At 43.3% G+C, this 15953-nt stretch overlaps 1 protein-coding gene across 7 annotated transcripts in view; it reads right to left on the reverse strand.

Annotated features, from left to right (window-relative positions):
* SLC4A4 (solute carrier family 4 member 4) overlaps positions 1-15953 on the reverse strand; it is a 242172-nt gene that overhangs the window by 130456 nt on the left and 95763 nt on the right. For all 7 annotated transcript variants that reach the window (XM_075929409.1, XM_025178447.2, XM_075929408.1 and 4 more), the window contains one exon: positions 3483-3618. In XM_075929409.1, coding sequence (XP_075785524.1) covers positions 3483-3618 — 136 coding nt within the window. The remainder of the gene's footprint in view (positions 1-3482; positions 3619-15953) is intronic.

The raw sequence follows: 15953 nt of genomic DNA on the forward strand, positions 1-15953 counted from the left end.
ACTGCCAGTGCAGACTCAAACAGCCAGCTGCTACATTAGACAAATCTGATGCTAATGCATTTAAATGTTTCCAAAACCAATTCCTTATACAGGAGGCCCCTGACTTGCAACCGCCCGAGTTCCGACCCCCCGCACTTACAACCATTTTTATAAGTTCAGAAGGGGCTGAAAACCCTCGACTTATGTCCTCGGCCCGCATTTATGATGGTGCACAGCACCTATCGTAACTGTGGGTTTGAGTTACAATGCCTCCGACTTGCGACGCTTCCCCGGGAACCAATTGCACCGCAAGTCGGGGGCCTCCTGTAATCCAATACTTGTTCGAGAACCAAGGAACTTATTCAGTACCCACCGTGTTTTAATGTCACTAACCTACTGGTCAATTGGCCAAGCAAGGAATTAAATTGTTGTTAGCGTCTGCAAACAGTGGTTCAAGAGGCTCATTTTTTCTTCAATGATCCTTGTGGTCTACAGTTCTTGGGCAACCTATCCCAAGACTTGGAGCACACTGAAGGGAGTTAACGCTCTGCTTGAGGTAGCTTACCAGAAAAAAAATAAACATAGCATAAAGAATTCCAAAGACCACAGAACCATTTCATGTCTTTGTGGCACGATCAGAGGCCCAAATCTTTAGTATCACAGCCGCATTACTGGAACATTGGGCTAGCTCCACAGGGTAGTGGAGAGGATCCAGAAATTCAAGAGGTAGCCTCAGGCTACTGTTTCGGCTTCAGGCCTGTTCATTCTGCTGCCAATTTACAATGTGTCCTTTAAACTACTGCTGAACTACGAAGAGATTTGCCTGGAAGTACCACACCGACACCAAGTTCATTACAATGTAGAGCCAATGAACAAAAACGGCCAATGACCCAAATAGTCAACTCTTAGCTTTTAATGGCCACAGCTTTTGCTGTTAGGCATCGTTCTGGTGAGTTCGAATGGTCCCACCTGAACCTATGCTACGCTCTGCAACGTGTGTCAAAAAGCTTCTACTGTTATCAGTGGCTGAGCTCCACCAGTCTGAACAGTGCTAGGAGCTCTTAGGCACCCAGGATCCCACTGCCCTTGTCATTTTAGTACAGGATTAGCCAGACATCATGCGCAAAGTAGAGATGGATGACAGTCAGTATGGTGCTGTCCATCTATCTTAGTGCTCCCAATAGAGGTAACACCAATGAACCTGAACCCAACATTTGCTAAAACAGCTAGGGACACCATACACTCCGCTACAAGTACTTTTTAGTCATATCTTTTCACTAGCTGCTAAAAATTTTTGATGACCTCTACTAATTATTTTTAATCTAGGTAACGCCTTGAAGAGAGAGCAGCACAATTTGCTGTAACTCTTGAATGCAAATGTTATGTTCTGGAGGGGAGACTGTTTCAATTCCATTCTCAAACCTCTTTCGAGGGCTAATATCAGACAGTAAACAGAGGTGAGATGTGAATTGGGCAGCATCCCTACTGGTTAGAGCACAGTCAGCTGATCCTATCAGGTACGTCTTGCAGAAGCAGCTACTCTGCAGCTTAGGGGTAGATTTTGCTTTGCAAGACTAAGCTGCATGAAAGAAACATTGAACACCAAGAACTTCACATACCACAGATTCAGCAGCCAAATAAAAACCCATCCTGAATAACTGATTGTCAAGCCGGAAATTTTTGCAGTGTCTCCAAATTCCTTCCGTTTAGGTATGTAAGCTATCTACGTCACCATTAAAAGGAAGATGTGCATATGGAGGGTCCTATCTAGCAGTTCCAGCCAAGCAGCATGGCACTAAATATTGTATGCTCTTATGCAAGGAAAACTACACCTCTTCATTATACAGCGCCTTGATATGGCAAACTGAAGAGCCCATCCTCTGAAGTTATATCAACCTCAAGACTTCTTTGAAATTAAGTGACAGCGGGGTACACATATCCCTCAAGAGAAGCAGGTACACGCGATCACTCAAATAAGATGTAGTTGAGACATTTTCCTTTGACTCTGAAAAGGAGTCCTTCAACTTAAAATACGGTCTTTTGTCTACCCGGCCAATCCAATTCACCACAACGCTTCCTTATCAGGTGTTCCCTGCCTATCTCTTTATAATCACAGTTAAAATGAAAACGCAGCCTAAAAGATCTGTAATGTGTGTGAAGTTAAGAGAACTCCCCAGTTTGTTTTCACACTAGAAAGCACAGACACTTCTTAACACAGAACAGAAATTTTAGATACAAGAAGTGAATATGGACAAATTGTTAAATCTTTAGACCTTTTAAGAGGGGTAAAGTGATACAGTCAGTGGAAAGAACAATCAGCTATAGAAAGCAGAGAGGTGATGCACACAACAAAATGCAAATACTGCACTAAACTAATAAGGGGGGGAAAGTAACCCAAAGAGAAGAGGAAGACTAAGAAATAAGAATCTAAAAGGTGTGAAGGCTGAAGAGTCTTTGAATAGGCCCTACAAAAAAAATGAGTAGGCAAATAAGGGGACAAGGTGGAGCGACTCATTAAAATCACAGGTAAAGGACAATTAAGGTAACCAAATAACAGGGACTAACCAGAACACTGTCAGAGGCCTTTAAGATTGGAAGGTGGAGAGAGAGGTTAGCTAAGCTATAATAAAGGAAACTAAAAAGCTAATATTTAAAAGAGGTGGGGAGGGGGAGGAAAAAGCCCTGGAAAATATTTACTCCGAATTCCCCTCTCTAGCGAAATACCCAGGTCTAACACTTCATGCAGCTTCCCATACAGTGCAATTTCAAGACCACAAACTGTATAGAAAAATTTCAACCTAGCTTCTGTTTAGCATCTCGGGCATCCTATTACAAACAGCTGATTCCGCCAGCTAAATTAGTTGCAGATATCTGTCGTCATTCCAATGTTATTTATTTGTGTGCACCGTTCATAAAATGGTCAAATGTCAATTTGCATGGACTGTCAGACAAAGCATGCAACTTCTGAATTAATACTAGAGTGCAAAATAGAGAGTAAAGCCAGAAAGATCAAAATGGTCCATCTATTCTGGCAAATACCCTAAGGAATAACTGGCTTTAGAAAAAAAGAACAGTTGGGTGTTTTTGCTCATTTAAAATTGATGTCCTGATTAGCTACTCAGGTCAAAGGCTAAAACTGAAGATTTTGAATTTGTGTCTGAAATTGGGCTCCCAAATTCACAGTTAGGCACTAAAACAAAAAAATAGCTTTCATGAGGCCTAAAAAGCTTAACTTCAAGCACGCAATTTTGGCCAGCACAAGTCACTTGTTTACAAAGCAGTAGGTACATTTCTGGTGGTGGATAAACTATACATTTAAATAAAGCCAGTGCTCTAGATCTCCTTCTGTTCTCAGAGAAGATGTAAACAGACGCTGAACGGAATTGCTAAGGTCTCCCTCATGGAAGAACCCCATCGAATTTGAGGACAACCACCTCTTCATGCATGAACCATGTTACTCTCTCTGACTTGCCCATAAAAGTTCCCGAGAAGTAGCACCTCACCTGGCCGTCTCCTTCCACTCCATCTCCTGTCCATCCACTGCCAGCAGCTCGTCCAGTTCGGTGAAGAGCTGAGGGGGTGCAGGGCTGTCATCTTCTTCACCCAAAATGAAGCGGATCCGCTCAGCAGCTGGAGAGACTGCAGAGGTGAAAATACTGCGGTTAACAGCCTGCAGGATGATCAGGGACGTTCGGCTCCTCTCCTTCCCTTTCTCCCCAAAGCCATTCAGATTTTTCTCCGGGTTGCTTTTTTCATTTGACATTTTAATTCTCTTTCTCTCTCTCTCTCTCTCACAGTCTACAGTTCCCTCTCTTCCCTCTCCTCCCACTTACTTCTGAAAACTTCAAGCTGGGAGTAAAGTTCAGGAAAACGTGCCTCTTCCTACAGTCCCTAACTGCGTTTCAACAATTCATAGCCCCTTGTAAAAAGAGAACTACCAAGCTCAAAACCAATATGTTCTACGGTTCATGACGAGGACCTTTAGTACTCTGATCAGCTGAGGTTTTCCAACCCTTTTTTTTTTTTATGCGACATAAAACCAGTTTAAACCAAACTATTTTGGGGGTCTATAGCAGAGGCAAAACAGCAGCATCCCACAGCCAGTTCTCTCCTCCCTTTGGATGAAGCTGGCTTTTTCATTGGCTCACAGGCCAATCTGTAACCCTCCTAGACTCATTACAAGCGAAAGGAATATTTAACAAAAAAAGTTGGCTTTGTCTTTACATGAAGACTGTGCCCGAATATATTTAGTCAGGCATCAATGCACTAGAAAAAAACAACCCCCAGGTGAAATATTGTCCATTGAAGGAGAAAAAAAAAACTCATTTCACCATATGGCCTCGTGCTGAAGTGGATAATTGAAAGTTTGGTGGAACTCCTTTTGACCTGTTAGCTAAGGAAAAATTAACTGGAATTCTCACCAGTTCAAGAGGGAAAAAAGTGGCTATCTTATCCTCACGATAAAAGGAGTTAAAGCTTCACTCTAGGTATTTTACAGGTCTAATCATACCCTCTACAACAGGGGTAGGGAACCTAAGACCCCGGGGGGCTGGATGTGACTCTCTGCTTGCCTGCATCCAGACCCTGAGGCTCAGGGCCCCCCCCGAGAATTGGGGAGCCCACACTGGTGCTCCAGCCCCACCTCCACCCTACCCCATGGGGCTGGAGCACACAATATCTACTAGCCTGGGCCCCCCTAGGCTTTAGTGTGTAAAAGAAATATGGGGAGTGTCTTTCCTACTTCTCGGTCAGGGGCCATGTCAGTGAGGGTTGGGGGTTTTTTTTTCCCCCGTTTCTCACTTGTGTCCCCCTTCCCCCCGGCCTGACTCATTTTTCTGTGGGTCAGTGGCCCCCGACACAAACGAGGCTCCCTAACCCTACTCCACCACAAAACCCTCAATGGTCTTTAAGTATAACCTGCTGTAGACTTTAAAACAGGTCTGTGCTCTTTTTTCCTTCTTTCTTGTGGATAAAGAACGTCTAAAGGACAGTTGTTGGTTTTGGTTCTTATTTTTAAGGGGGAGAGGGAGCTTTTCCCTGCTTTTTGCTTTTTAACCTCAATCATCAGAAGTGTCAAGTCTGATCCTTTCCTACAGCAGTTCCACTAGGGATTCTGCAAATCCTTGCACCTTCAAAAATATGGGAGGCTGTGGTTATGGAAAAATTAACATATCAATTATGTACTCAACAAAATAGAGGACGGGCAGATACTTGGATAAGTGGTTATCTATTATTCTTTGCTCAAAGTACATTCACCTGGAAAAATACCAACATGTGTCCAATTTTTTGGAATGTTAACATTTGATAGACATCTCTGGCCTGATGAATATATGCATGTATATTTGGATTTCACTCAATTTAACATCACTAGACACAACATATTACAGGTTTTGTAATGAGGCTCCTTCTGTCATATGGTAACATCCTATTGAAAAGGCAGACATGATAATTATTTTTCTGTAGGAGGTCTCTTTAACCAAAAGGTAACTGTTATATTGATGGGTTTGTTTCTGATATTTACATGGCAAAGATTTGTAGATTTGTTAACACACCTAAACAAACAGTAAACGACACAAAATCCCTCCTTGTTCATAGTGCAGCTTTCCTTCTCTTTCAATAGAAATATGTGATCTGTTCTTCTGTTACCAGGAGTTTCCCAGAGTAGATGGAATCTGAACTTCTAATGTAAAGAAACAAGCAAGAACAATTCCCCCTGAACTAAGAAGAGACCTGTCACAGTTTCTACACATTATGAAGCAAAAGGAGACCTAAATGCACTTTTTTTTTTATTTGCAGCTACAGCTTTAAAGTGGCCATATTTTTATAATAACCCCCCTACTCCCCCCAAGATACTTCCCTAGTGATATTACTTATAGTATGCAAAAAACAAAAACAAAACAAAGTTCACTTAGGGTTGCCAGGTGTCCATCATTTGGGTCCCCCGTCTGGTTAAAAAAACAAACAAACAGAAAATACTGGACATATGAAATGTCTAGTATTTCCCTCGGACGGAAGCCCGGTGGGGACAATTTTCCCCTGCCGCGTCTGGTGGGGGCGGGGGTGGGGGACTGAGGAACACAGGAAGCCCGGCACGGACAATTTGCCCCTGCCGTGTCTTGTGGGGGCGGGGGAGCGAGGACCATGGGGCCATTTAAAGGAGCAGCACCTTTTTTGTTGTTGTTGCTTAACAACTTTGATCTCCCCCCTTTCCCCCCCAACAGAATTTTTCATGCGGGGGGGGGGGGGGGAGTTTGGTATTTTTTCTTAAACCATCTGGCAACCCTCTTCACTTTTGTTTTTAAATGAGAACTATCAACACTACTGCCAACTCCCAGTATTACAGCACCATAGGAATAGGTCTCAGAATGGAATTTTTTTCACAGCCCTTTGGTAAGGTCAGGGGGCCTTAAGCATATCTGGAAATCACATTGTGGACCCCTGAATGATTGTCGCATGAAACACTGAACACTAACAGTTACTTTGAGTAACACCTTAGGGCTTGTCTACACTTAAAATGCAAGAGTGGTTCAACTTCAATGAAGATGCTATCAAGGCCATTGACAAGGGTTCTACCGTCAACAGATATCTCTACCACTTTGAGAGGCGGTAGCTACATTCACTTGAGAATTCTCCTGTCAATCTAGCATTCACTGTCAGCATTGGGGGGTTAGATTGGTTTAACTGTGCCACTCATGGGGGTTGATTTTTCACACCCCTAAGCAATACAGTTAAACCAGCCTAATTTCTCAGTGGAGATCAGGCCTAAATGACCTATTAGCCTACGTCCCATTTTCAAAAGTTAGCATTTAGGAGCCAAGCCAATCAGCTTTTCAACGCTTTTGAAAGTCAGACTTGGGCACTTCTGAAAAATGTTCCCTACTGAGAAAAACACCACCACTCATGGGATCTACACTCGTTGGACTTCTCTTTCCTTACCAAGCACTGTATCACAACAAGCACTTGTTCCATTCTATTTCTTCCTGGTAAACACAGTGCAAATTATATTTGCTATAGCAACACTGAGTTATTTTTTTTTAAATGTTTTGAATGACTAAAATGGTACCCCAGAAGAAAGTTTGTGAAAAACACAAGGAATGTCCCAGTAAAACAGGAACATATGGTCTCTTTACCTTTTACCATCATCTAATCCCTTCCCTCTTTTCTACAGCTTGACAGCACATCAGTCCTGACCTAGAGAATCAGTACATAGTCCATCATGTGGGCTGCAGTTTGGTTTAGGCCTTGTTTCTCTTTTAGGACTTCCCTATTATTTGTGTGCATCAGGAAGGCAACAGGCTCTAGACAAATCAAACGCAGGGCTACTCAAACCTTCGGCCCATTGGTTTGCAGCCCGCGGTGCAGTTAGAACTTACGCAGGGCTCAACACACAGTCCACAGGTGGGAGCCAAAACAAAAAAGTAGTCAATAGAATAGTCTTCGGTTGATATGTGTTTTAGTAGTTAAACTCCTGGACTGTCACTGCTCATTAAAAGTGCTGCCATATGGGTGGAAATCAGGTAAATAATGCATGTTATATCAGCAGAACTGACTTAAATGGGGCCTGTGTGTTGTGTTGTCTTGCCTTAATCTTTGTATTCATGCCCATCAGTGTGAAAGAAGCTATTTGCATATATATTTTTGCATGTATATGCAACCACACTTCAGTTGTGGACCTCAGCACGTGCTATGAGTATCATTGTGGCCCCCAGAGCTTCCAAAGTTGAGTAGCCCTGTCAAAAGCCACCCTGGCTAACCATACAAGGGTTCCTTCCTCACACTCTGGCTGAACATGACAGCTATATATGCTTATTGACAATAACACATTTTTATGTTATAGACCAAATTTTGGGCCACTGTAAATGGGTATGCTCCAAATCTGGCCCTGTTAATACATCGTTTCTCTTCTTTCTGCTTTATCCCCCATCCCTGTCTTGGGATGTTGCTTCTCTTTTAGTTGATCTCTGCAGGAATGTGAGATGCAGTCCCTCCCAATAACGAGCACTGGTCTTCTAGCACACACGTCATGGATGAAAGCCAAACCCTCTAACCACTGTCCTGCTGCTCAACAACACTTCTAGTGATTCTATTTCTCTGACCTATTTGTAGTTCAATCCAGCCTCAAAACACCATAGCTACACTTTAGACTAGACCTTCCAAGTCTCTGGCTCTTTTTTCTTTTCTTTCTTTTGTCTTTGCTCATTTCAAATTAGCTGTATTTAGCAAGGATGATAAGGTCCACAATCCAATTAAGGAATTTGCTGGGTCACAGGTCTCCCATGGCTTGCTCTACCACATGCTCTTTAGTGCCGTTTTGTAGGTTAATGGGCCATTTATGGGTTGTTTATGTGCTCTCTTGAGCAAGCAGAACATATTTTCATCTTAATCTGTTGAGCAAATAGCATGTGCTCAGTATACCCTGGACAGCCCAATATCAGGCGGCATACCCAAGTGCAATTAACCTCCACACTGAACTCTGAAGCCCTCCTACCGTGTGACCTTTGAATGCCACCCTCATCCGTGCTTTTAAATCCTTTCCCTTTGTCTTTGGTTCTGCCTTGTCCATCCAATTTAGAAGCTGCTGAAACCAGCACCATTAACCAGACAAATAGCCAGTAGTTTTCAGAAACTGTGGCTCAGGATGAGGAGGGGAGAGGGAGAAGGGGAGGGGATTATTGGAGTCTCATCCATAAAATAACCGGACCATGGACAGACGCAAGCATTTGAGAAAACATTAATCCATAATCTGATGAATAGATTTTTCCCTCCACATCCAAGGAATTAAAGTATTAATTGCAGAAGGTTAAAAAAATTGTTGCATTGCAACATTTTTAAAACAGGCATGTGTCATTCAAGTCACTTTTTTTAAAATCCTCCTTACCCCTCTCTCCCCAGCATCTGGATGTGGCTTATAAAATAAATCACTTGCTAAAGAGAGCGAACACATCAGCAGTTTCTCCTAGTTCAGCGAAGGCCAATTAGGAGGACAATTTATACCCTCCGGTTCCCAAAGGCAAAATCAATTTCCATCAACACAAAGAAAGCTCCAGGAGCTCAGATATACAGAGGCACATTCTAGCACCACCACTTCATATTAGCAGCAGCTAAATTTACGACATCAATGTAACTGCGGCAATTGTCGACTGTCATTAGGCGCTTCCATCACTATTCCTGCCCATGTGCGTGTAGCTCTCCTCCCAAGCCACACAAATACATAGAGGCACCAAGATACCTCAAGTTACCCTGAAATTACCTGCTCCTTTGGGGGCAGATTACGGATGCTTTCCTCCCAGCAGCAACCATCAATTCAACAGTAATTAAGGTATTCACAGTCTTAGGGGTTTAAAGCTTCTTCTCTGGAAAGCTGGGGAGATTATTTGTATTCAGGTGCGACTCTGCTCTGATAAGGGAGTCTTCATGTCAAGGAGTCTCCTCAGGTTTTCCTCCCAGATGGTGGGAGAACCTGACTTTACCCAGTGGCTCCAGCATAGTCCCCAGTTCCTTACTTTTTACCAGAGGCCCCAAGCCTGACAAGACTCCTTACGTCTTTTTCTAAGAGTTCACTGTACTCCCCGCAGGACTGGGGGGTGAAGGTTGTTCCCTCTGTAGCTCCAGGAGATGCTTCAGGAGTCTCCTGCTTAGGGCAGTTACATCACTTTGCTTTGTTCCCCTACCCAGACCATCACAATTTCCACTCTTTTTAAGGCTCTCTCCCTATCAGACATGATTTACAAGGCTAGAAGGGCAGGGCCAGCACCTGCCTCGTCACTGAAGGGCTTATGCTCTCCTGTCATTGTGTAAAAATGGCAATTTCTTAAATCTACCAATCTGCTTTTTCCTATGTATTCAGTCTCATGGCGGCTGACTCCAGCAATAAAAGCAACTTACTGCTTACTACACTGCCGGGGCTCACAGAGCATGAAAAAGAACAATTAACTACATTCCAATTGCAGAATCAGGGTCTGTCCTCATTTTCACCACTGCAACCCCATTCTATAGAGAAAAGGGACATCATTTCACCTGCAGAATCTGTACTGACAAAAATGTTCGAGACAGAAAGAATCTGTCTAGACTCAGAGTTCTGGTTAGTGTTTGCAGACTGGAGTAGGTCCCAGATCTTCTGGTTTGTACTAGAACAGCACAATCACTGGAGACTGAGGAAAGTCACTGACATGTTTTTAAAGGGGTCCCGCCCCCCAAAGCAACAGTGAATTTAATACATTGCAGACAGCTTTTGCTCAGAAGCTAGCACAGCATTTAAGTTTGTGATCTTTTTGGACGTGTTCAGTTCAGCTCCTTGCCAAAGGAAAAATACAATAACCAAAGACAGTGATTCTAAATTACTGTCCTCTCCAAGTCCCACAATAGTTTTACCTGATACCAGAAACAATTTAACAACTGCCCCCATAAAAGATTTTTGCTCTGTGGTTATTTAGGTCTATGATATTTTCATTGTCGCTCTCATTAGAGATACTTCCGGTAGACCCAACCACTGAGGACCCAGGGTAAACTGCATTTCTGCAAAAAAGGTGGCCTCATATAAAGTACTCATCAAGGATTCCAAAAACGACAGAAAGATCTGGTGAACTCCTCCATTCTACAGTGAGCATACATGCACCAAGCATGGCTGGCCTCAAAAATGTGTGTTTCCAAGTGTGTGTGTTAAAATAGCACAGATTTGCACTCCCATTTTTCCATGCAGAATTGGTTCTGAGTTTCCACTGAGGGTCTCTGTTGAAGCAAGGGATGAAGAGCTAATGCTATGGCTACTATTAATGAGCAGTAAACGGGGCAGTTTTCAGGAAGGTTAGGGCTTTTTTCCACCCACACATGAAATCATACTGCCAACCCCTACACAGTTAGCAGCACCAACTGAATTGGCACTAGGGATGTTAAAATGCATTTAAGTAACCGTGTAACCGTTGAAAATTTCAGAGTTAGACAGGAGCCAGTGCTCACGGGAAGCTGGCTTTTAAGTTGGCTCCCTGCGCATACCAGTTCCTCCCAGCTCCCCTCCCCTTCCAACGCTGCTGCCTCCAACACAGAGACAGCAGCACAGGGGAACAGGCGGCTCCCCAGCAGCCCGCGGCTCCCTGAGAGGAGGCACATGCGAGGAGGTAGCTTTCAAGTCTGCTCCCTGCACATATTAGGAGCCTGTGTGTAACAGTGAAAGTTAACTGAGGAGAACATGGTTATACATTCACTGTGTTCATGCTTACACTTTCACATCCCTAATAGGCATCTCTGTTGTTTCACCCAGAGACCCTCCATTTCCAGCCCGCGGATGTGGTCTAGCCAGTGCCTTTACAGTCGCAAGCTTGTACTTTCCTGTTCTGATCACTGAGAGATGATATTGCTTCTCACAGCCTGAGTTTGAAAGGATGAGGGAGCTAAGATTCTGGACTTCTAGAGAATCCTTTCAGTCTCTCCTAGACCTGCTAATGCACTGGGATCAGCACGGTCCATGCTTCCTGTTCACTAGCACTCCCACCACACAAATAGCTGTCCATTACACAACAGCACCTAACTGTGCAAACTATGCCCCTTCCTCGGTGCTGCTACTAGCATGATGTCAAAAAGGGGCAGACACAATCAGAGGCACAAGACAACTTCTCCTGGAGACCAGTTCTTCACCCATTCTCTGACCACCTCCGGTTTGGCCAGGACAGGAAGACATAGTAAGAGGAGATGGGCTCCCACGTAGAATGCAGACCACAAATATCCGTGATCCAAATGGATTCTTTTCACAATTGGATAAGGCTCTTGGAAACAGTAACCCTAAACATCTTCACCACAGAGCTATTCCATAGAGATCCTAGTCAAAGATAGAAATTTCTGTCTATCAGCAGACAATAAAAATACCATCAAATCATGTTGTGTGCATAGGCAGCTGCACACAGCTTCAAAAGGGATGCATTATTAATAGCCTCCCGCAGGCACATGATTATCAAGCTGCACCGAGTGAATATTTAATATATTATGGGCTTGATCTTGTGCCCACTGAAGTCAATGGCTTCACTCCCACTGATTTCAATGGTGCAAATCAGGCATTTCATCCCAGCATGTGGTTATGGATTTGAGTATGTTGTTCTTAGATGCTAATCTGCAATTACCACTCTCCAAATTGCTATTCAGCTGGGAAATTTCCCTTCTCCTATCTATTTTTTTCCCCGGCATCATCAAGTTTCATCTTATGCATGTGAAAGACAAGAGATGCCTTTAAATATGCCTGTGACATTTCTAGTTTTGGAGTTCAAGACAAGCAGCCAACACATACTTTGTTGTATAGACTGTATATATTATTACAAAGCAGAGATGCATGACATAAATCCATTTGACCTACAAGGTCAGGTACGCTGGGCCTCAGTGGAGAAAATGGACAGTCTTCTGCGAATTTTGAAAGTAGTCATGCCATTGAAAGTGATGTCAAGCTACAACTTTAACAAATTCTGGAGTCCTTGAAATTGAGCAATAAGCCAGTTTACAATCCATTTTAATAATAAGCTAATATTTAAATAATATTTTCCCTTTTAAAATTAATTTTATTGCTCGTCCCACTCAAAGGACTTTAATATTGCTACGGTCTCAAACAAAATAACTTTTAGAAAGATGGCTGCCTGGACAACAAAGCTCAAAAAAACATCACCAGGAATTCCAATACCCACACAAACACCGCTTACCACCAGCTCTGCAAACAGGCCCACTGATTTCAGAAACTGGCTTTAGACTTTTTTACCATGCTGAAACCCAGCTCACATCTAAGACATGTTTAACAAAGGCATCTCTTTGTTAGAAATGTGTCAGAGAACACAGTGATCCATTTAAAATGGGACTGAAATAACTTCAGGTTTTTCCTCTGAATATAAAATTTTATCATCGGATAATGAGAAATGGTTCTTTTCCCTCCTCCCACTCACACCCCCAACTCCAACCCTCTGGCTGCAGTAGACAATTTTATGCCTATTAAACTCCTCAGAGAATCTCACTATAAATTCAGTTTCATCACTGTCTATTTGTCCTGTTCAATCAGTCTCCACATAAGCTCTGACCACTTCAGCACATAGGAAGTCTTTGAACCAATTGCTACTGTTGGACCAATTGTAGGCACATGGAAATGTTTAAGTTTTGTTTCTACATCTTTCATATATGCTGAGTCTTAGCTGCATGATGTTTTACGCAACATCTCCTGCTTAAACTGAGCCACTCTCCATCACAACAAAGGACTGTCACAGCCAACTAATGGTCTTGCTTTTGCTCGCCTCCCCCCGCCCTTCATTTTAATTGTTTAAATGTTGCAAAAGCCTCACCAGCATCAGGCATCTTGGGAGAGGAGAGTGTCGATCATTTATAATGGTTCCAAGAGCCTTACTTGTGTTTGACAGCATCACTATGTGTGATCTGCGAAGGTCCCTGCAGGTTTTGAAATTCTGATCTGATGGAATTTAACACCCAGCAAAGAGATGCCTTCATCATCTCACTAGCTGGAACTCTGAGGAAACTCAACAATCCAAATTCATATACGTGAGAGCATGAGACAGAGAGTATAGGAATCAACACAATGGACCTGATTCTCCATTGCCTTGCACAAGATACATCTATAGGTCTTCAATGCTCATTTTGTACTATCACAGTGGGAGTGGTTTCATTTTGCACCTGCGTTGCACAGGTGTAAATGATGCACAAGGTGCCCAATATCAGCAGATCAGGCTAGACTCCAGGAAACAGAAACATGGAAGAACAATAGAAAAGCCACCCAAGAAAAGCTACACAGAGGTGAATTGCATTTCAAATCTAAGTGTAGGGGCAACGAACAATTCTTCAATATATTTACTGTGATTTCCTCTTCCACAATGAATGTAAAATTATTTAGAGCTGTAATAGTCAACAATGGCCTTGGCTCTGAATAATTTTGCATGGTTTGAATAAAGTACAGCATGATGCCATGTTAAGAGTTACCCTGGAAGGAAAAGAAAACCCAGAGGCATAGAGAAGCGTGTAGCAATTACAAATTGTTAGGAAGGATGATGTCGATGTATGTGAATTGTGTAGTTTAAAGAGATTTAGTTCCAGGATCTGCAAAGAAGAAAAAGTGGGTTAGGTGCCCAAAACTCACTGGCTGTTAACAGGAGTCAGACTAATACCCTTGGTAAATCTTTGCCTTTGTTCTTTTGTACCACTCTGCAGCCTCAGTCAGTGACAAACAGCCTCTTTGGTTGCTGAAGGTTAAGTACCACTTCTCAAGAGAGCTACGCGGCCAAATCCTTGAATTCTGACACAGACATATCTCCCAACCCAAAAATCACAGAGAATTTTGCTACAGTAAGGACTGCAGGACTTGCCCCACAATGGTGGTGGTTGCAGTCCCAAAGTTAATTTAAGGGGTTAACTTATTTGTCCACATAATTGCTTACCATGACTATGGGGCAAAGATGCTTATTTGGATCTGTACCTGGCAGCACTCCACTGCATTGCATTCATTCCTTATTTAAAATCTTTATAGATGCACATACTAGGGATGTTAAATATCGATTAATTTAACAGTCGATTAACCTCATGAATTCTTACCGATTACTTGACTATTCTATAGTCCTCAGGGTTGCCAGCCCCACTCCTGAGGAGCCCCCGCCACTCTGTGGTGCTGCCTCTGGTATCAGAGGCAGCAACGCAGGGTGGCAGCAGCCCTCGTGATCTGTAAGGAGAGCCAGTTTAAAAACCAGCTCCCCTCACAGACTAATGCAAGGTGGCGGCAGCAGCCCCTGTCCGGGGGGCGGGCGAGGGCTGAGCTCTCGGACCCAACGTGAGACAGAACTGAGCCGTGCTGTGTGTGCCCACTGGCTCCTAATACACTTTAAATGCAGAGTCGCAGCGGGGGTAGGTCCCAGACCCAGCGTGAGCCAGGCCTGAGCCGGGCTGCTGGCAAGCCTGCTAAAAAATTTACTGGTGGGGGGGGAGGGAGGGAATAATGCGTATAGACTATAGCATTAACCTATAAGCTTTGCTTAACCGTTACTCAGTTAATCGACTACACTATTACACCCCTAGCCTATACCGACTATTTCCAGTATTAAGCTGTTTGCCAGAGACTGACTGGCCACAGTAACACAAGTATCATTGACGGCAATTGAGGCTGCTGGTGGCTAAGTCTTATTGAGGGAATTTTTCCTTCTCTCTGTCAAAACAAATTAAAAACAAAATCTTGCCTTGGTAGTGCACTAAAACAGCAGCGCCTACTGAGACATTGACACTATTAAGTGCTTTGCTTCCTGCTTCGGTGGTTTCAAAAATTAATAACCATAACCGTTTCTCTAAGCAGCTCGGCACAGCCCGCAGTGCGCCCCTTCCAAGTGGCTTTCAAGAAAGAAACACAGGATTTAAACTTGTTCTCAGAAGCAGGGTGACATTTCTGCAGCTTCAGCTCTTCACTGGTTTCCCGATGCAACAGCAAGTGAAGTTCAAGATTCCGCCTCCGTCCTTTGTTCTCCGCTCCAGAGTCTTTTCCTCTCATCTATTATGTCACCCACTGAACTGCCAAAGCACTTGAGTAAGCTGGAAAAAGCATGCGTGCAGGTTTGTTGAAGAGTTCAGCTGAGGGGATTATGCGCCTCCCGATGTACTGCTAACTCTGAAGCGGAATCTAAACTGTATGAAATGGACACTGTGTCTCCCATAAACACCACCCAAGTTACCATATACCTCTGCCATTGCGAACTCAACCATCTGCACAACAGCTGCTGGCATACACAAAGCAAGGGCGTAATATATTTTGATTTTGACCCTATCCAACTGATGCCTGATCTTGCAGAACTCGTTAGTGAGAATCAAGGAGATACATTGGCAGGCTACCACACAGCAGGCATCAATGCAAATGTCAGCACCAAAAAAAATGTTCCAAAAAAAAAAAAAATTGCACTTTTGAGAAAGGAAGAAGAGATGAGATAAAAAGGAAGACATCACTGAAATGGAAAAAAGCTTTGCCA

This window comes from Pelodiscus sinensis, chromosome 5 (assembly GCF_049634645.1).
Source record: "Pelodiscus sinensis isolate JC-2024 chromosome 5, ASM4963464v1, whole genome shotgun sequence".
Classification (NCBI taxonomy): Eukaryota; Metazoa; Chordata; order Testudines; family Trionychidae; genus Pelodiscus; species Pelodiscus sinensis.